A 22711-nucleotide genomic window follows, 5' to 3' on the forward strand; every position below is an offset into this window, starting at 1 on the left:
ATTGGAGGGGTGGTTTGAAGGAGAGATCAGCGTCAAGGATTACCCCGAGGCAGCGAGCTTGTGGGACTGGGGAGAGTGGGCAGCCATTTACTGTAATGGATAGGTTCGTTGGGGGGGTCGCGTGAGATGGGGGAAAGATGATGAATTCTGTTTTGTCCATGTTAAGTTTGAGAAATCTAGCGGAGAAGAAGGATGAAATAGTGGACAGACATTGAGGGATTCTGGTTAGTAGGGAGGTGATATCTGGTCCAGAGATGTAGATCTGTGTGTCATCAGCATAGAGGTGATACTGAAAGCCATGAGATTCTATGAGCTGTCCCAGGCCAAAGGTGTAAATGGAGAAGAGCAAGGGCCCAAGGACTGAACCTTGTGGGACTCCGACAGATAGGGGGCGAGGTAAAAAGGTGGTGTGTGAGTGGGAGACGCTGAATGTCCGGTCTGTTAGGTATGATGAGATACAGGATAGGGCCAAGTCTGTGATGCCAAGGGATGAGAGGGTCTGTAATAATAGGAAATGGTCCACTGTGTCAAAGGCAGCCGACAGGTCGAGGAGGAGGAGGAGGACAGAATAGTGTTGCTTGCTCTTGGCGGTTAAGAGGTCATTGGTGACCTTAGTTAGGGCAGTTTCAGTGGAATGGTGTGACCGGAAGCCAGATTGTAAGCGGTCAAAGAGGGAGCAAGAAGAGAGATGGGAGGACAGTTCAAGGTAAACGTGTTGTTCCAGTAAGTCCTCAGTCCAGAAATATTGTGTTGTTCCAGTAGTTTGGAGGCATAAGGGAGAAGTGATATAGGGTGATAGCTAGATACAGAGGATGGGTCAAGAGAGGGCTTTTTGAGGCTAGGTGTGATGGAGGCATGTTTAAAGCTTGAGGGGAAAACACCAGTTGTTAGTGATAGGTTGAAGAGATGGGTAAGGGTTGGGATAAATGATAAGGTATTGTGCCTAATTATGGAGACATTTTTTTATATAATTTGATTATAGCAACATAGATTTTTCTCCTTTTTTGTTCATATACTAACATTCATGTTTTGGCCTCCGTATATTTTTGGCAGCTATCCACTGTATCCTAGATGGAGCTGCCACATTAATTACCGTATATACTCAAGTATAAGCCGAGATTTTCAGCCCACTTTTTTGGGCTGAAAGTCCCCCTCTCGGCTTATACTCGAGTCATACCCAGGGGTCGGCAGGGGAGGGGGAGCGGGGGCTGTCTAATTATACTCACCTACTCCTGGCGCGGTCCCTGTAGGTCCCTGGCTTCCCCGGCGCCGGCAGCTTCTTCCTTCACTGTGTGGTCACATGGTACCGCTCATTACAGTAATGAATATGCGGCTCCACCTCCCATAGAGGTGGAGCTGCATATTCATTACTGTAATGAGCAGTAACGGTCACCGCTCAGTACAGGAAGAAGCTGCGGCGTCGGGGAAGCAGGGACTGCACAGCGCCAGGAGCAGGTGAGTATAACGATGAGGGGAGCGTTGCACTGTGCGATAGTCACCTCTCCTCGTTCCGGGCGCCGCTCTGTCTTCAGCAGTGACGCTCAGGTCAGAGGGCGTGGTGACGTGGTTAGTGCGTGCCCTCTGCCTGAACGTCAGTGCCGAAGACACTGAAGATGGAGTGGCGCCGTAACAAGGAGCAGGTGACTATTGAAAGTATCGGGGGCCTGAGCGACGGAGAGGTGAGTATGTAATTTATGTTTTTTATCGCAGCAACAGGAAATGGGGCAAGTGTCTGTTTTTGAGCATCTATGGGGCCATAAAGTTTGTGCAGCACTATATGGGGCAAGTGTTTGTATAGAGCATCTATGGGGCCATAACATTTGTGCAGCACTATATGGGGTCATAACGTTTGTGCAGCATTATATGGGGCAAGTGTCTGTATGGGGCATCTTATAGGACCATAATCAAGGCTTGTGCAGCACTATATGGGGCAAATATCATTATGGAGCATCTTATAGGGCCATAATCAGCATTTGTGCAGCATTATATTGGGCAAATGTGTCTATGGAGCATCCTATGGGGCCATTATTAACCTTTATGCAGGATTATATAGGGCATATTTTAATATGGAGCATCTTATGGGGCCATCAAACTTTATGGAGCATTATATGGGGCTCCTGATTCAATATGGATATTCAAAAACACTTAACCTACTGATGTCTCACTTAATTTTACTTTTATTGGTATCTATTTTTACTTTTGACATTTACCGGTAGCTGCTGCATTTCCCACCCTAGGCTTATACTCAAGTCATTAAGTTTTCCCAGTTTTTTGTGGCAAAATTAGGGGGGTCGGCTTATACTCGGGTCGGCTTATACTCGACATTAAACATTAAATAGACATTAAATAGTGACAAATTTTTGACAGCAACACACTGTATTTTAGTTGGAGCTATCGATATTAAGATGCCCTTCTTCAGGATACAAAGGAGAAGCATATCAGATTGTTTAACATCAGGGCTGAAACCGCAGATCTCAAAAAGGATGTCACTGGAATATTGCGGTTGATCAGGCACTTTTGTGTGTTTTAATATTAGTATAAAAGAAAAATATTTTTATATAAAATTGGTAATTAAAAGTTATGTTTTAAAATGTAACCTTTCTTTACTCCAATTGGATTAGTCAGGGAAAAATTGAAAATTCCTCTTATTTTGGAGAAACCACAGACATCAGTTCCCTGTGAAATTATTTGCGATTTCTCATTTTTACTACAAAATTTACAAACCCTTTTTTTTCTGACCACCTTACATCTGAAGTGACTTTGAGGGGTCTATATGACTAGTGATGAGCGAATATACTCGTTACTCGAGATATTCCTTTAGACTTAATTTTCTTTTACTTTTGCAAGGGTAACAGGAGAAAATGGACCATACAATTTGTTGTACAATTTCTACTCAGCATGCCGATGCACCATATGTAGGGAAAAACTACTGTCTGGGCACACGGCAGAGCTCGAAAGGGAAGGAGCGCCGTTTAAGTTTTTGAATATAGAATCAACAGTGCCACCACCAGCCATAGAAACTTTTGAAGGTAGAGACACAAGTGACAAATAGATTAAAATACCAATAATTTATTTAGAAAAATTATTAAAAATAAATACAAATAATTTAACAGAGTGCCTCAGAATGTGGGGAATAGAATATCTAACAGAAAAACAATAATGGGCCAGCCTTATAAAGTGAGCATAGTCATAGCACTAACAGTGAACAAAGAAAATCTTTTGTCAAAATAGCACTCAGATCCACTAGCATCCTTCAGTTGTTATAACATATGATGCAGAGTAATGATCTCATAAAAATGCAAGTAATACAAAGTACATCAAGCCAACTATAAAGTAAAGTATCTGCATACTGCCAAGAGTATATACAAAAAGTACAAGTGCATATGTGGAAAAAGGATATTCCAAACGTACGTCAGGGTTGAGGAAAGTCTGACACCAGCAGCCATAGCCTAACAGTCATCCACATCATGGGTAACTCCTGCATATACAACAGCTGATCATGGTTTATTACTCCCTATATGGTGCTGACACTCTATTAGAGATACTTTCTGCACATATGCACTTGCGCAAATATGCATACTTTTTTTGTTTAATTTTTTAAAATAAATATTTAGTGCATTAATATTTTTTCTTTGTTTTTTGTTCTTTAGGGATTTAAAAAAAAAACTTTTTTACATTGTCCCAGGATAGGACATCATTGTATTGTAACAGATCGCTGATCTGATATTCTGCAATGCTTCTGCACTGTTCTTAGCAGGCACTGACAAGCCACCTTCCCTGCAGGACCCCGCATCCCTGTGCGATGCTCCTCGATGCCGCTGTCACTGCCACTATTGACAGTGGCATCAGAGGGATTAAACTAAGCTAGCATTGCTGCGGGGTGTCGGCTCTCACATAGAGATGAAGCCCACAGCTGATAGCAGCAGCTCTCAGCTTGAGCCAGTGCGATTGTCCCAACCTGTATTCTCTAAACGTCTTTGAGGGTTCAATGAGACCGCTCTGTATTTCTTCAGTTGGAATTATGATCGATCCTCCTTTTTATAGGTCACAACTTCTCATTCAGTCTTTCCACCACAGGCTTGGGGGAAGGTGCAAGGAGGCCATCCCTCACTGCTGGAGTGTTCAAACAGCATGCATAGATTGTCCTTCATATTGAAGATCACCAATAGGTCAACATATTAACAAACATTCAAACATTGTGTCTTGGTTTCCAAAAGATAATAGAACTATACTAGGACTGAAATACTGGGACAGATACAATAGCTAATCAGCAGTCTGTCAACAAATGCAGCCAGTGAACAATAATTCAAAGACAATAAGGGTCAACAGTCATTCTCACATGAACTCTAGGTCATGTCCCTGTGCCTATTGAAAAAATATATCTGGATAATTCAGATTAAATACGATGTCGCCACAGTGCTATCACTCACCAGTTTGGGGGAAGGAGGAATTTGCTTAACATATGATGTCAGTTTTGGCTGACAAACTCTCTTTAACCCCTTCACGACCCCAGACATATCCATACGTCCTTGTTGAAAAGGCATTCCCCACCTAGGATGTATGGATACGCCCTGGCTCTGTGCATGCTTAAACGGCGCCAGGGGTTCAGCGAACATGACAGCTAACACTTGGTTGTCATGGTAAGGAGCAGTGCCCACAACACTCCTGGCAGTTTATCCCCTAAATGCTGCGATCGATAGACATCACTGCGAGGGCCCGATCATTGCCATGATGAACCGAGGTCGTCATGACGACATCCGGGTCACCAGGCTATGGCAATCTTGCATGGCCTAAGAGGTTGTGTCATTGCAGTGCTGACAGTTATAAAGCATTGCAGTGCTCATTGCTATGCTTTATAACCGCAAACAAAGTGGAAAAAAATTGTGGGATGAAGTAAAAAAGTATCTGAAGAATCTTTCAAAATTTGTTAAACCTAACCCGCTACAAATAGAAAAGAAAACCTACTCCATATACGCTTATGATACAGTTTTTTTTTAACTAAATACGGGAGAGGATGCAAAAGACTACAGAATTATCAGTTTTTCTTTTACACGTTTCCTTCTTTCTGGATCTACTCCCGGCCTTCGGCTGGAAGAAAACCTGAGTATGGCTACGTTCACATTTGCGTTGTGCGATGTTGCGTCGGAGATGCAACGCACAACGCAAACAAAAACACATCAAAACGCACGCTAAAACGCATAGTTTTGCGATGCATGCGTCCTTTTTTGCCGAATTTTGGATGCAAAAAAAATGCAACTTGCTGCGTCCTCTGCGCCCTAACGCTTGCGGCAAAAAAAGCAAAAAAAAACCGCATGCGTCACAAAATGCAGCACAACGCATGTCCATGCGCCCCCATGTTAAATATAGGGGCGCATGACGCATGCGTCGCCGCTGTTGCGCCCGATGCACCGCAAATGTGAACGTAGCCTATGCAATTCCAGTCCACACTGGTAAACCTCAATCAACAGTCAATGGTTTTGCAATTATTTCATTTTGTATTTTCAGATCTAGCTTTTCTGCTACTTTGCTGTCACAATCATAATAGCTGTTTCTTTGTAGTACACTACTCAGAACAAAATAACAGTTGTTTGTTTCTAATTCAAAAGTGACAATCAATATGGCAGCACTTTTATTTATACGCACTTACCCAGGTAAAATAGTCACCACTTTATTAGGACTTTGTACAAAAAGCAGGGAAGGGAGTGGATAAAGATCGGACGACGGCCGTTTCGTGCAGAGTGGACCCGTTGAAGTGCCACTCTGCACGAAACGGCCGTCGTCCGATCTTTATCCACTCCCTTCCCTGCTTTTTGTACAAAGTCCTTATAAAGTGGTGACTATTTTACCTGGGTAAGTGCGCTCCAATCTTTTTCCTCGTTTTTCCTTTATGAACTCTGTATGCTTTTGTTGGATGCAGCACCCCGTTGGTAATGAAAAGGAAATTATCAGCCATATACGCCCTTTGCATGTGGTTTTTGCTGTTGTGCACATTGGGGTCAGATTATCTGGGCACTGCGGAAGTAGAACTTTCTTTTACCCTGTGACTTTTATTTATACTTTTGCAAAAAAAAAAAAAAATGACTGCAACGACAAAATAGAAACATACTCTCACATACTGAATCATGTTTACAATTTTGTTGGAATTTATTTTAAACTAGCTGAAGAGCCCGGCGTTGCCTGGGCATAATAAATATCTGTGGTTAGTTATAGCACCTCACTTCTCTTATTTTCCCATCACGCCTCTCATTTTCCCAATCACATCTCTCATTTTCTCCCTCACTCCTCTCATTCCCCCCTAACACTTGTCATTTCAACCTCACATCTGTCATTTTCTGATCACTCCACTATTTTTCCTCACTCCTCTCATTTTGCACTCACACCTTTTCATTTTCACCTCATCACCTCAGTATATACATGTTTGTCATCTCCCTTATATATAGTATACATCTGTATGTCATCTCCTGTATATAGTATATACCTGTATGTCATCTCCCCTGTATATAGTATATACCTGCTGTGTGTCATCTCCCCTATATATAGTATATACCTGAATGTCATCTCCTCCTATATATAGTATATACCTGTATGTCATCTCCTCCTGTATATAGTATATACCTGTGTGTCATCTCCCCTGTATATAGTATATATCTGTGTCATCTCCTCCTGTATATAGTATATACCTGCATGTCATCTTCTATATATAGCATATACCTGTATGTCATCTCCTTCTGTATTTAGTATATACCTGTAGGTCATCTGCTCCTGTATATAGTATATAACTGTGTGTCATCTCCTCCTGTATATAGTATATACCTGTATGTCATCTCCTCCTGTATATATATATGTACCTGTATGTCATCTCCTCCTCTATATAGTATATACCTGTGTGTCATCTCTCCTGTATATAGTATATATCTGTGTGTCATCTCCCCTGTATATAGTATATACCTGTGTGTCATCTCCTTCTGTATATAGTATATATCTGTATGTCATCTCCTCCTGTATATAGTATGTACCTGTATGTCATCTCCTCCTCTATATAGTATATACCTGTGTGTCATCTCCCCTGTATATAGTATATACCTGTATGTCATCTCCTCCTGTATTAGACCTCGTTCACACGTTATTTGCTCAGTATTTTTACCTCAGTATTTGTAAGCTAAATTGGCAGCCTGATAAATCCCCAGCCAACAGGAAGCCCTCCCCCTGGCAGTATATATTAGCTCACACATACACATAATAGACAGGTCATGTGATTGACAGCTGCCGTATTTCCTATATGGTGCAATTGTTGTAGTTTGTCTGCTTATTAATCAGATTTTTATTTTTGAAGGATAATACCAGACTTATGTGTGTTTTAGGGCGAGTTTCGTTTGTCAAGTTGTGTGTGTTGAGTTGCGTGTGGCGACATGCATGTAGCGAGTTTTGTGAGATGAGTTTTGTGTGGCAACATGCGTGTATCAACTTTTTGTGTCGAGTTGCATGTGACAGGTTAGTGTAGCAAGTTGTGTGCAGCAAGTTTTGCGCATGGCGAGTTTTGCGCGTGGCGAGTTTTATGTGTGTTGCCTTTTGAGTATGTGCAAGTTTTGTGTGAGGCAACTTTTGCATGTGTTGCAACATTTGTGCATGGGGCAATTTTTCCGCGTGTGCAAGTTTTGCGTGGGGCGAGTTTTCCATGAGGTGAGTTTTGCACTTGTGGCGAGTTTTGCAAGAGCCTAGTTTTTGCATGTGGCGAGTTCTGCGCGTGGCGAGTTTTGAGCGGCGACTTTTGTGTTTCGACTTTTATGTGGCGAGGTTGGTGTATTTGTGGTGAAATGTGTGCTGAGGGTAATATGTGTTCAAGCATGTGGTAGTGTGTGGCGCATTTTGTGTGTGTGTTCATATCCCCGTGTGTGGTGAGTATCCCATGTCGGGGCCCCACCTTAGCAACTGTACGGTATATACTCTTTGGCGCCATCGCTCTCATTCTTTAAGTCCCCCTTGTTCACATCTGGCAGCTGTCAATTTGCCTCCTACACTTTTCCTTTCATTTTTTCCCATTATGTAGATAGGGGCAAAATTGTTTGGTGAATTGTAAAGCGCGGGGTTAAAATTTCACCTCACAACATAGCCTATGACGCTCTCAGGGTCCAGACGTGTGACTGTGCAAAATTTTGTGGCTGTAGCTGCGACGCCTCCAACACTTTTCCTTTCACTTTTTTCCTCATTATGTAGATAGGGGCAAAATTGTTTGGTGAAATGGAACGCGCGGGGTTAAAATTTCGCTTCACAACATAGCCTATGACGCTCTCGGGGTCCAGACGTGTGACTGTGCAAAATTTTGTGGCTTTAGCTGCGACGGTGCAGATGCCAATCCCGGACATACACACATACACACACACACACATTCAGCTTTATATATTAGATTGCCTTTAAATGTTATGGATAAGTTGTTCTCAAAGGCTTGCACGTCCCTCTAAATGTGGCATATTTGGAGAAAAAAAAACAAAGTCGGCCCATCTGTGATTAAATTTAAAATTGATGCCTCCATTAAAAAGTTACATGGGTTGCTTCATCGTGAATGTAACTTTTTAATGGAGAAATCAATAAAGAAGAATCAATTTTAGATTTACTCAAGGCTGTGCCTGCTTTCTTTTCGTTTTTGCTTTTGTTTGATGTTCCTTACTTCACAGTTGCATCCATTTTCTGGTTTCTTTGTGTAACCAAAAGCTACATAGATAAGCCACGGCAAACATTAATTTTTTTATATTTATGAATATATGTATTCACAGTCAGTGAAGAGTTGATTACATTTCTCTAAGCTTTTAAAATAAATTTCACATAAACCAAAAAAACACAATGTCTTACCCAATTCCAATTTATCGATGTGTGGAGTGAAAGTTCCATTTGGGTAGATTTTAATCATCATGTAAATATAATTCTTATCACAGAGAGTTGACTGCAAAGAGTTGATTACTAAGTCCTTCGACACCGGTGTATATGGCTTTACTAATTCCATATCTGAAACAAATACAATTACAGCAATTAAAAATTGACCAAATCCAATTTGCATTGAGGTTTACCTTGACTGCTCAAAGTAGCTTCTCACTCAAGAAAGGTATAATCTCTGAACTAATATAGTGCACTAGCAAGAAGAAAATGGAGTACAATGTCCAAACCACGTGGATTAATAAAAAAGTCAAAATTTATTAGACATTAAAACTTGACAAAATCAAACAAAAATATTTGTAAATAGCACAAGCATTAGGATCAGGTAGACAGGTGACTGCAGTGTCCTCAGTAGTCAAATCACATATATAGATATAGTATCATAGTGTCAATATATGTTGGAATAAGTGTGGGAGATGCAATAGAAATGAATATAACTGCCCAAGTGCGCATAAGGTTTCTTCACCTTATTCACTCACCGTATTCTGAAGAAGCGTAAGTGAAACGTGCGTTGGTGGCGGCGTGGCGCGGGTCCTGCTCTATTCATCATGGGTAAGCGCTTGTAGACATCTATGGGCTATGGGTATTGAGGCTTGAAGAATCCTTATAACCGCCCAAGTGCGCATATTAGTTTCTATTGCATCTCCCCCACTTACTCCAACATATATTGACACTATGATACTATATGTGATTTGACTACTAAGGATACTGCAGCCACTTGTCTACCTGATCCTAATGCTTGTGTTATTTACAAATATTATTGTTTGATTTAATTTTGTCAAGTTTTAATGTCTAATAAATGTATAATTTTTAATTAATTCACGTGGTTTGGACATTGTACTCCATTTTCTTCTTGTTATTGCTCTAATCAGGAGTGTCCTATTCAAATGTTGTGCTATAGACCTTACCACCAGGCTATTGGTCTATATAGCTATTTATTACTGATGGTTCCATTGTTGGTCTATATTTGTAATATAGTGCACTAGTAGAAAATCATAACTGATAGAAGTTTTTAGCTTAGTTTATCTTGAAGGGAATCTGTCAGCAGGATTTCACACCCCAAACTATTTATATGCACATGTAGCTTTTTCAAAGACAAGTCTAGCAATAACTTTACAAGGGCAGTCTCTTCCTACATTATGGCTCAAACTTATCTGCGAGGAAACGGACAAGTGAAATCCAATGAAAAAATTGGATTGCATAGGTTGGCACCTTTGTTACCCGGGGTTATTCATACAGATCAAGTAGGGTTTATCAAGGGCCGAGAGGCCAGAGATAATACGTATAAATCTCTTCTCCTGATGGCTCGGGTTAGGCCCAGATCGCTCCCCTTGTGTTTGCTTTCGGTTCACGATTAGAAGGCCTTCGACCGGGTCAGTTGGAGCTTCATGTCGGCTTCCTTGCATCAATTGGGCCTGGGCACAAAATTTATTGAGAAGATTCTCTCTCTATATAGGGGCCCTACAGCTAGGGTTAGGGCTAATGGGTTCCTGTCCTCCCCATCCACATCAACAACGGTACACGGCAAAGTTACATAGTTATTAAGGTTGAAGGAAGACTTTAACCCCTTCATGACCCAGCCTATTTTGACCTTAAAGACCTTGCCGTTTTTTGCAATTCTGACCAGTGTCCCTTTATGAGGTAATAACTCAGGAACGCTTCAACGGATCCTACCGGTTCTGAGATTGTTTTTTCGTGACATATTGGGCTTCATGTTAGTGGTAAATTTAGGTCAATAAATTCTGCGTTTATTTGTGATAAAAATGGGAATTTGGCGAAAATTTTGAAAATTTCGCAATTTTCACATTTTGAATTTTTATTCTGTTAAACCAGAGAGTTATGTGACACAAAATAGTTAATAAATAACATTTCCCACATGTTTACTTTACATCAGCACAATTTTGGAAACAAAATTTTTTTTGCTAGGAAGTTATAAGGGTTAAAATTTGACCAGCGATTTCATTTTTTTTAGGGACCACCTCACATTTGAAGTCAGTTTGAGGGGTCTATATGGCTGAAAATACCCAAAAGTGAAACCATTCTAAAAAATGCACCCCTCAAGGTACTCAAAACCACATTCAAGAAGTTTATTAACCCTTCAGGTACTTCACAGCAGCAGAAGCAACATGGAAGGAAAAAATGAATATTTAACTTTTTAGTCACAAAAATTATCTTTTAGCAACAATTTTTTTATTTTCCCAATGGTAAAAGGAGAAACTGAACCACGAAAGTTGTTGTCCAATTTGTCTTGAGTACGCTGATACCTCATATGTTGGGGTAAACCACTGTTTGGGCGCACGGCAGGGCTTGGAAGGGAAGGAGCGCCATTTGACTTTTTGAATGAAAAATTGGCTCCACTCTTTAGCGGACACCATGTCACGTTTGGAGAGCCCCCGTGTGCCTAAAAATTGGAGCTCCCCCACAAGTGACCCCATTTTGGAAACTAGACGCCCCAAGGAACTTATCTAGATGCATAGTGAGCACTTTGAACCCCCAAGTGCTTCACAAATTGATCCGTAAAAATGAAAAAGTACTTTTTTTTCACAAAAAAATTCTTTTAGCCTCAATTTTTTCATTTTCACATGGGCAACAGGATAAAATGGATCCTAAAATTTGTTGGGCAATTTCTCCTGAGTACACCAATACCTCACATGTGGGGGTAAACCACTGTTTGGGCACATGGTAAGGCTCGGAAGGGAAGGAGCGCCATTTGACTTTTTGAATGAAAAATTATCTCCATCGTTAGCGGACACGATGTCGCGTTTGGAGAGCCCCTGTGTGCCTAAACATTGGAGCTCCCCCACAAGTGACCCCATTTTGGAAACTAGACCCCCCCAAGGAACTTATCTAGATGCCTAGTGAGCACTTTAAACCCCCAGGTGCTTCACAAATTGATCTGTAAGAATGAAAAAGTACTTTTTTTTCACAAAAATTATTTTCTCAAAAATGATCTTTTAGCCTGCAATTTTTTATTTTCCCAAGGGTAACAGGAGAAATTTCACCCCAAAAGTTGTTGTCCAGTTTCTCCTGAGTACACTGTGTGGGGGTAAACCACTGTTTGGGCACACGCCGGGGCTCGGAAGTGAAGTAGTGACGTTTTGAAATGCAGACTTTGATGGAATGGTCTGCGGGCGTTACGTTGCGTTTGCAGAGCCCCTGGTGTGCCTAAACAGTAGAAACCCCCCACAAGTGACCCCATTTTAGAAACTAGACCCCCCAAGGAACTTATCTAGATATGTGGTGAGCACTTTGAACCCCCAAGCGCTTCACAGACGTTTACAACGCAGAGCCGTGAAAATAAAAAATCATTTTTCTTTCCTCAAAAATGATGTTTTAGCAAGCATTTTTTTATTTTCACAAGGGTAACAGGAGAAATTGGACCCCAGTAATTGTTGCGCAGGTTATCCTGAGTATGCTGGTACCCCATATGTGGGGGTAAACCACTGTTTGGGCACACGTCGGGGCTCGGAATTGAGGGAGCACCATTTGACTTTTTGAATACAAGATTGGCTGGAATCAATGGTGGCGCCAGGTTGCGTTTGGAGACCCCTGATGTGCCTAAACAGTGGAAACCCCTCAATTCTACCTCCAACACTAACCCCAACACACCCCTAACCCTAATCCCAACTGTAGCCATAACCCTAATCACAACCCTAACCCCAACCCTAACCCTAAGGCTATGTGCCCACGTTGCGGATTCGTGTGAGATTTTTCAGCATCATTTTTGAAAAATCCGCGGGTTAAAAGCACTGCGTTTTACCTGCGGATTTTCAGCGGATTTCCAGTGTTTTTTGTGCGGATTTCATCTGCAGATTCCGCACGGTATTTTCCGCACCATGGGCACAGCGGATTTGGTTTTCCATAGGTTTACTTGGTACTGTAAACCTGATGGAACACTGCTGCGAATCCGCAGCGGCCAATCCGCTGCGGATCCGCAGCCAAATCCGCACCGTGTGCACATAGCCTAATTCTAAAGGTATGTGCACACGCTGCGGAAAACGCTGCGGATCCGCAGCAGTTTCCCATGAGTTTACAGTTCAATGTAAACCTATGGGAAACAAAAATCGCTGTACACATGCTGCAGAAAAACTGCACGGAAACGCAGCGGTTTACATTCCGCAGCATGTCTCTTCTTTCTGCGGATTCCGCAGCGGTTTTACAACTCCTCCAATAGAAAACCGCAGTTGTAAAACCGCAGTGAAATGCGCAGAAAAAACATGGTAAATCCGCCATGAATCCGCAGCGGTTTAGCACTGCGGATTTATCAAATCCGCAGCGGAAAAATCCACAGAGGACCAGAATACGTGTGCACATACCAAAACCCTAACTCTAGCCCTAACCCTAGCTCTAACCCTAACCCTAGCCCTAACCCTAGCTCTAACCCTAACCCTACCCCTACCCCTATTCTAACATTAGTGGAAAAAAAAAATTCTATATTTTTTTATTGTCCCTACCTATGGGGGTGACAAAGGGGGGGGGGTCATTTATCATTTTTTTATTTTGATCACTGGGACAGACTATATCTCAGTGATCAAAATGCACTTTGAACGAATCTGCCGGCCGGCAGATTCGGCGGGCGCACTGCGCATGCGCCCGCCATTTTGGAAGATGGCGGTGCCCAGGGAGAAGACGGACGGACCCCGGCAGGATCGGTAAGTATGACGGGGTGGGGGGAGCACGGGGGGGGATCGGAGCATGGGGGGGTGGATCGGAACGCGGGAGGGGTGGAACGGAGCACGAGGGGGTGGAACGGAGCACGGGGGGGTGGAACGGAGCACGGGGGGGTGGAACGGAGTGCGGGGGGGCTGATTGGAGCACAGGGGGGGGTGATTGGAGCACGGGGGTGAGCGGACAAGAGCACGGGGGGGGAGCGGAGCACAGGACGGAGGGGAGCGGGGCAGTGTACCGGGCAGATCGGAGGGCTGGGGGGGGCGATCGGTGGGGTGGGGTGGGGGCACATTAGTATTTCCAGCCATGGCCGATGATATTGCAGCATCGGCCATGGCTGGATTGTAATATTTCACCCATTATAATAGGTGAAATATTACAAATCGCTCTGATTGGCAGTTTCACTTTCAACAGCCAATCAGAGCGATCGTAGCCACGGGGGGGGGGGGGGGGTGAAGCCACCCCCCTGGGCTAAACTACCACTCCCCCTGTCCCTGCAGATCGGGTGAAATGGGAGTTAACCCTTTCACCCGATCTGCAGGGACGCGATCTTTCCATGACGCCACATAGGCGTCATGGGTCGGATTGGCACCGACTTTCATGACGCCTACGTGGCGTCATGGGTCGGGAAGGGGTTAAGTCCATCTAGTTCAACCCATAGCCTAACCTAACTTGCCCTAACATGTTGATCCAGAGGAAGGCAAAAAAAACCCATGTGACAAAGAGTAAGCTCCACCTTGGGGAAAAAAATTCCTTCCCGACTCCACATACGGCAATCAGACTAGTTCCCTGGATCAACGCCCTATCAAGGAATCTAGTGTCTATACCCTGTAACATTATACTTTTCCAGAAATGTATCCAGTCCCCTCTTAAATTTAAGTAATGAACCACTCATTACAACATCATACGGCAGAGAGTTCCATAGTCTCACTGCTCTTACAGTAAAGAATCCGCGTCTGTTTTTATGCTGAAACCTTTTTTCCTCCAAACGTAGAGGATGCCCCCTTGTCCCTGTTTCAGGTCTATGATTAAAAAGATCATCAGAAAGGTCTTTGTACTGTCCCCTCATATATTTATACATTAACATAAGATCACCCCTTAGTCTTCGTTTTTCCAAACTAAATAGCCCCAAGTGTAATAACCTATCTTAGTATTGCAGACCCCCCAGTCCTCCAATAACCTTGGTCGCTCTTCTCTACACCCGCTCCAGTTCAGCTATGTCTTTCTTATACACCGGAGACCAGAACTGTGCACAGTATTCTAAGTGTGGACGAACAAGTGACGTGTATAGAGGTAAAATGATGTTCTCCTCATGAGCATCTATGCCTCCTTTAATGCATCCCATTATTTTATTTGCCTTTGTAGCAGCTGCCTGACACTGGCCACTGAATATGAGTTTGCCATCCACCCATACACCCAGGTCTTTTTCATTGACGGTTTTGCCCAGAGTTTTAGAATTAAGCACATAATTATACATCTTATTACTTCTACCCAAGTGCATGACCTTACATTTATCCCCATTAAAGCTCATTTGCCATTTATCAGCCCAAGCTTCTAGTTTACATAAATCATCCTGTAATATAAAATTGTCCTCCTCTGTATTGATTACCCTGCAGAGTTTAGTGTCATCTGCAATTATTGAAATTCTACTCTGAATGCCCCCTACAAGGTCATTAATAAATATGTTAAAAAGAAGAGGGCCCAATACTGACCCCTGTGGTACCCCACTGCTAACCGCTACCCAGTCCGAGTGTGGTCCATTAATAACCACCCTTTGTTTCCTATCCCTGAGCCAGCTCTCAACCCACTTACACATTTTCCCCTATCCCCATTATTCTCATTTTATGTATCAACCTTTTGTGTGGCACCAAATCAAAAGCTTTTGAAAAGTCCATATACACTACATCTACTGGGTTCCTTTGGTCCAGTCCGGAACTTACCTCTTCATAGAAACTGATCAAATTAGTCTGACATGAACGGTCCCTAGTAAACCCGTGCTGATACTGGGTCATGAGGTTATTCCTCTTCAGATACTCCAGTATAGCATCCCTTAGAATGCCCTCCAGGATTTTACCCACAGTAGAGGTTAAGCTTACTGGCCTATAATTTCCGAGTTCCGTTTTTGTCCCCTTTTTGAATATTGGCACCACATTTGCTATACACCAGTCCTGTGGTACAGACCCTGTTATTATGGAGTCTTTAAAGATTAAAAATAATGGTCTATCAATGACTGTACTTAATTCCTGCAGTACTCGAGGGTGTATCCCATCCGGGCCCGGAGATTTGTCAATTTTAGTGATTTTTAGACGCCGCCGCACTTCCTGCTTTGGTTAAGCAGGTGTCATTTAATGGGGAATTTTTATCACTAGTCATTTTGTCTGCCATGGGATTTTCTTGTGTAAATACTGATGAAAAAAAGTCATTTAGCATATTGGCTTTTTCCTCATCCTCATCCACCATTTCACCCAGACTATTTTTAAGGGGGCCAACACTATCATTTTTTAGTTTCTTACTATTTATGTAGTTAAAGAATATTTTGGGATTATTTTTACTCTCTCTGGCAATGAGTCTCTCTGTCTCAATCTTTGCTGCCTTGATTTGCTTTTTACAGAATTTATTTAATTTTTTGTATTTATTTAATGCCTCCTCACTACCTACTTCCTTTAATTCTCTAAATGCTTTCTTTTTTGTCACTTATTGCGCCCCTTACAGCTCTATTTAGCCATATTGGTTTCCTCCTATTCCTAGTATGTTTATTCCCATATGGTATATACTGTGCACAGGTCCTATCCAGGATGTTAATAGACGTCTCCCATTTTCTTTGTGTATTTTTGTGTCTCAGGATATCGTCCCATTTAATTGCACCAAGATCCTCTCTCTCGTCCGTTGGAAATTTGCCCTCCTGAAGTTTAGTGTCCTTGTAACCCCTCTATTACACATCTTTTTAAAGGATACATGAAAAGTTATTATTTTGTGATCGCTATTTCCCAAGTAACCCCCAACACTTATATTTGCTATGCGGTCTGGCCTGTTGGTTAATATTAGGTCTAGCAGTGTCCTCCTTCTTGTTGGGTCCTGAACCGGTTGTGAAAGGTAATTGTCTCTCATAGTTGTCAAAAACCGATTACCTTTGCTGGAACTGCAGGTTTCTGTTCCCCAATCTATTTCAGGGTAGTTGAAGTCCCCCATAATAATGACTTCTCCTTGAGTCGCAGCTTCATCTATTTGCTTTACGAGGATATTCTCCATTGCTTCCATTATTTTTGGAGATTTATAACAAACCCCTATCAGTAATTTATTATTTTTTCCCCCTCCCCTTATCTCCACCCACAGGGATTCTACATTTTCATTAAATTCACCTATATTATCACGCCGGATGGGTTTTAAGGACGATTTTACATATAGACACACCCCACCCCCTCGCTTATCTGTACAGTCATTTCTGAACAGACTATAGCTCTGCAAGTTAACAGCCCAGTCATGGCTCTCATCCAGCCACGTTTCAGATATCCCCACCATGTCATAATTATGCTCCAACAACATTAGTTCTAATTCGTCCATTTTGTTGGCGAGGCTTCTGGCATTAGTATACATGCACTTGATGTTCCTCTCTGTACCTCTATTCTTTCTTAAATTATTAACTGTTCTAACCCCACCCCCCATGCCACCGCCACCCCCAACTTCCTTATTTGTGCCCAGGTCTCTGTCTGCACTATCTTCCCCTCCTATAAATTGAATACCCTCCCCCCAATCCCTAGTTTAAACAATCCTCCAACCTACTAGCCATTTTCTCCCCCAGCACAGCTGCACCCTCCCCATTGAGGTGCAGCCCGTCCCTAGCGTAGAGCCTGTAGCCAACTGAGAAGTTGGCACAGTTCTGCAGGAACCCAAACCCCTCCTTCCTACACCAATTCTTGAGCCACTTATTAACCTCCCTAATCTCCCGTTGCCTCTCTGGCGTGGCATGTGGTACAGGCAGTATTTCGGAGAATACCACGTTGGAGGTCCTTGCTTTCAGCTTGCAGCCTAATTCCCTGAAATCATCTTTAAGGACCTTCCACCTACCTCTAACTTTGTCATTTGTGCCAATGTGCACCATGACCGCTGGGTCCCAGTAATCTGTCCACCACATCAGCGATGTGTCAGACTCGAGTGCCAGGTAGGCAGCACACCGTTCGACGATCTCTGTCTTTGTGACAGATTGCCCTATCTGTTCCCCTAATAATTGAGTCCCCCACTACCAGCACCTGTCTGGCCTGCCCTGCTCTCCTATTTCCCTCCTTACTGGAGCAGTCACTCCCCCGGCTTTCAGAGGACATGCCTGGCTGCAGCAGTGCTACCCCTGTACTGGCACCCCCCTCATCTGCCAACTTAGCAAACTTATTGGGGTGTTCCAGATCAGGACTAGCCTCCCTGGCACTCTTCCCTCTACCCCGCTTCCTAACTGTCACCGTCCTGCAGCTCCATGCTACCATCCCCCCTCATCTATCCCATTGAGCGTCTGCTCCGTGAGCAGAAGACTCCTCTCCATATTGTCAATGGATCTCAGTGTTGCCAGCTGCACATTTAGGCTATGTTCACACCTTGCGTCGGGTCCCTGCGGGTTCTCCCGCAGCGGATTTGATAAATCTGCAGGGCAAAACAACTGCGGTTCTCCCTGCAGATTTATCGCGGTTTGTTCCGCGTTTTCCGCTGCGGGTTTCCGCCTATACTATTGATGCTGCATATGCAGCAATATGCAGCATCAATAGTAATGTTAAAAATAATAAAAATTGGTTATACTCACCCTCTGATGTCCGGATCTCCTGGGCGCTGCACCCGGCGGTCCGGTTCCTAAGATGCTGTGGGAGAAGGACCCTTCGTGATGTCACGGTCATGTGATCGCGACGTCACCGCAGGTCCTGGTCGCACAGCAACTCTGACCGGACGGCCGCGTGCAGCGCCCAGGAGCTCCGGACATCAGAGGGCGAGTATAACCAGATTTTTTATTTTTTAACCCCAAATATGGTTCCCAGGGCCTGGAGGAGAGTCTCCTCTCCTCCACCCCGGGTACCACCCGCACATTATCCGCTTACTTCCCGCAACGTGGGCACAGCCCCATGCGGGAAGTAAGCGGTTCAATGTATTCCTATGGGTGCAGAATCGCAGCGATTCTGCACAAAGAAGTGACATGCTGCGGGTTGTAAACCGCTGCGTTCCCGCGCGGTTTTTCCCGCAGCATGTGCACAGCGGTTTGCGGTTTCCATAGGGTTTACATGTTACTGTAAACGCTATGGAAACTGCTGCGGACCCGCAGCATCAAAATCGCGGCGGTTCCGCGGTAAAAACCGCTAAGTGTGAATATAGCCTTAGAGTCAGAATCTGGGTTTCCAAATGCACAACGTGCTCACATCTCGCACAGCAGTATGCACCCTCGATCGGCTGCTCAAGGAGTGCATACAAGTGGCAAGATGTGCACTGGATGGCATTAACAAGAGTGGAGCACATTTCCTAATGGGGATTGCACCAGACAGAAAAGTTAAATAATAAAAAAAAAAAAAAAATAAATACAAAGTATTAATACAAAAACAGACAGCAATTCAGCAATTCCTCCCTTGGAAACTCCCTGACTCCAAAGTCACTGAATCACAAGTCACACTTACCGCCGTTCACACTTACGCTCAGGTCACACTCAGCTCGCTCACACTAGCTATGCTGAAGATTTATAGATTTTTTTTTTCTCTAGTTCCCCTCAACAGCAATCCACCTTGCTGTTCAAATGCACTTCCAAAAAGGACAAACAGCTGCCCCTTATAGTAACATAGTAACATAGTAACATAGTTAGTAAGGCCGAAAAAAGACATTTGTCCATCCAGTTCAGCCTATATTCCATCATAATAAATCCCCAGATCTACGTCCTTCTACAGAACCTAATTGTATGATACAATATTGTTCTGCTCCAGGAAGACATCCAGGCCTCTCTTGAACCCCTCGACTGAGTTCGCCATCACCACCTCCTCAGGCAAGCAATTCCAGATTCTCACTGCCCTAACAGTAAAGAATCCTCTTCTATGTTGGTGGAAAAACCTTCTCTCCTCCAGACGCAAAGAATGCCCCCTTGTGCCCGTCACCTTCCTTGGTATAAACAGATCCTCAGCGAGATATTTGTATTGTCCCCTTATATACTTATACATGGTTATTAGATCGCCCCTCAGTCGTCTTTTTTCTAGACTAAATAATCCTAATTTCGCTAATCTATCTGGGTATTGTAGTTCTCCCATCCCCTTTATTAATTTTGTTGCCCTCCTTTGTACTCTCTCTAGTTCCATTATATCCTTCCTGAGCACCGGTGCCCAAAACTGGACACAGTACTCCATGTGCGGTCTAACTAGGGATTTGTACAGAGGCAGTATAATGCTCTCATCATGTGTATCCAGACCTCTTTTAATGCACCCCATGATCCTGTTTGCCTTGGCAGCTGCTGCCTGGCACTGGCTGCTCCAGGTAAGTTTATCATTAACTAGGATCCCCAAGTCCTTCTCCCTGTCAGATTTACCCAGTGGTTTCCCATTCAGTGTGTAATGGTGACATTGATTCCTTCTTCCCATGTGTATAACCTTACATTTATCATTGTTAAACCTCATCTGCCACCTTTCAGCCCAAGTTTCCAACTTATCCAGATCCATCTGTAGCAGAATACTATCTTCTCTTGTATTAACTGCTTTACATAGTTTTGTATCATCTGCAAATATCGATATTTTACTGTGTAAACCTTCTACCAGATCATTAATGAATATGTTGAAGAGAACAGGTCCCAATACTGACCCCTGCGGTACCCCACTGGTCACAGCGACCCAGTTAGAGACTATACCATTTATAACCACCCTCTGCTTTCTATCACTAAGCCAGTTACTAACCCATTTACACACATTTTCCCCCAGACCAAGCATTCTCATTTTGTGTACCAACCTCTTGTGCGGCACGGTATCAAACGCTTTGGAAAAATCGAGATATACCACGTCCAATGACTCACCGTGGTCCAGCCTATAGCTTACCTCTTCATAAAAACTGATTAGATTGGTTTGACAGGAGCGATTTCTCATAAACCCATGCTGATATGGAGTTAAACAGTTATTCTCATTGAGATAATCCAGAATAACATCCCTCAGAAACCCTTCAAATATTTTACCAACAATAGAGGTTAGACTTACTGGCCTATAATTTCCAGGTTCACTTTTAGAGCCCTTTTTGAATATTGGCACCACATTTGCTATGCGCCAGTCCTGCGGAACAGACCCTGTCGCTATAGAGTCACTAAAAATAAGAAATAATGGTTTATCTATTACATTACTTAGTTCTCTTAGTACTCGTGGGTGTATGCCATCCGGACCCGGAGATTTATCTATTTTAATCTTATTTAGCCGGTTTCGCACCTCTTCTTGGGTTAGATTGGTGACCCTTAATATAGGGTTTTCATTGTTTCTTGGGATTTCACCTAGCATTTCATTTTCCACCGTGAATACCGTGGAGAAGAAGGTGTTTAATATGTTAGCTTTTTCCTCGTCATCTACAACCATTCTTTCCTCACTATTTTTTAAGGGGCCTACATTTTCAGTTTTTATTCTTTTACTATTGATATAGTTGAAGAACAGTTTGGGATTAGTTTTACTCTCCTTAGCAATGTGCTTCTCTGTTTCCTTTTTGGCAGCTTTAATTAGTTTTTTAGATAAAGTATTTTTCTCCCTATAGTTTTTTAGAGCTTCAATGGTGCCATCCTGCTTTAGTAGTGCAAATGCTTTCTTTTTACTGTTAATTGCCTGTCTTACTTCTTTGTTTAGCCACATTGGGTTTTTCCTATTTCTAGTCCTTTTATTCCCACAAGGTATAAACCGCTTACACTGCCTATTTAGGATGTTCTTAAACATTTATAAACCCTTAACTATGAGCCCCCACCCAAAGTTAACCCCTTATGAATATAGCTACTCCCAATTCAGCAACTCACACCAATTCACACAGGTATTTGTTAAAGGCTTTCCAAATACCTCTTCACTGAATCACAAGTCACACTTACCGCCGTCCACACTTACGCTCAGGCCACACTCAGCTCGCTCACACTCGCTATGCTGAAGATTTATAGATTTTTTTTTTCTCCAGTTCCCCTCATCAGCAATCCACCTTGCTGTTCAAATGCACTTTGTCCTCTGTCCCCTCTCTTGTATGTATTGATAATGGAACATCTGGCAATAGCCATTAGAAAGAACCCCAGCATTCACAGTATTCCAATTGGGGTAGGTCAATGTAAATCGGCCTTATATGCAGATGACCTTCTCATGTTTATATCACAACCTCACATTTCCTTCCCCTCCATAGTCAAAGAATTTGAGACATTTGGCCATCTTAGTAATTTTAAAGTGAATTATTCTAAATCAGAGTCCCTTAACCCCTTCACCCCAAAGCTTGTTTTCACCTAAGTGACAGGGCCAATTTTTACAATTCTGACCACTGTCACTTTATGAGGTCATAACTCTGAAACGCTTCAACGGATCATGGTGATTCTGACATTGTTTTCTCGTGACATATTGTACTTCATGATAGTGGTAAAACGTCTTCGATATGACTTGTATTTATTTGTGAAAAAAACAAAAATTTGTTGGAAATTATGAAAATTTAGCAATTTTCAAACTCTTAGTTTTTATGCCCTTAAATAAGAGAGTTATATCACATAATATAGTTAATAAACAACATTTCCTACATGTCTGCTTTACATGAGCACAATTTTGTAAACATAATTTTTTTTTGTTAGGGCGTTATAAGGGTTAAAAGTTGACCAGCGATTTCTCATTTTTGCAACAAAATTTGCAAAACAATTTTTTTACGGACCACCTCACACTTGAAGTGACTTTGAGGGGTCTATATGACAGAAAATGCCCAAAAGTGACACCATTCTAAAAACTGCACCCCTCAAGGTACTCAAAACCACATTCAAAAAGTTTATTAACCCTTCAGGTGCTTCACAGGAATTTTTTTAATGTTTAAAAAAATTGAACATTTTACTTTTTTTTTTCACAAAATTTTTACTTCAGGTCCAATTTGTTTCATTTTACCAAGGGTAACAGGAGAAATTGGACCACAAAAG

General features: G+C 42.7%; 1 protein-coding gene across 1 annotated transcript in view; it reads right to left on the bottom strand.

The window, feature by feature from the left end:
• Positions 1 to 22711, bottom strand: part of CYB5R4 (cytochrome b5 reductase 4) — a 261934-nt gene that overhangs the window by 64094 nt on the left and 175129 nt on the right. Inside the window, exon 11 of the mRNA XM_069726422.1 lies at positions 8848 to 9000. Coding sequence (XP_069582523.1) covers positions 8848 to 9000 — 153 coding nt within the window. The remainder of the gene's footprint in view (positions 1 to 8847; positions 9001 to 22711) is intronic.

This window comes from Ranitomeya imitator, chromosome 5, assembly GCF_032444005.1.
Source record: "Ranitomeya imitator isolate aRanImi1 chromosome 5, aRanImi1.pri, whole genome shotgun sequence".
Taxonomy (NCBI): Eukaryota; Metazoa; Chordata; class Amphibia; order Anura; family Dendrobatidae; genus Ranitomeya; species Ranitomeya imitator.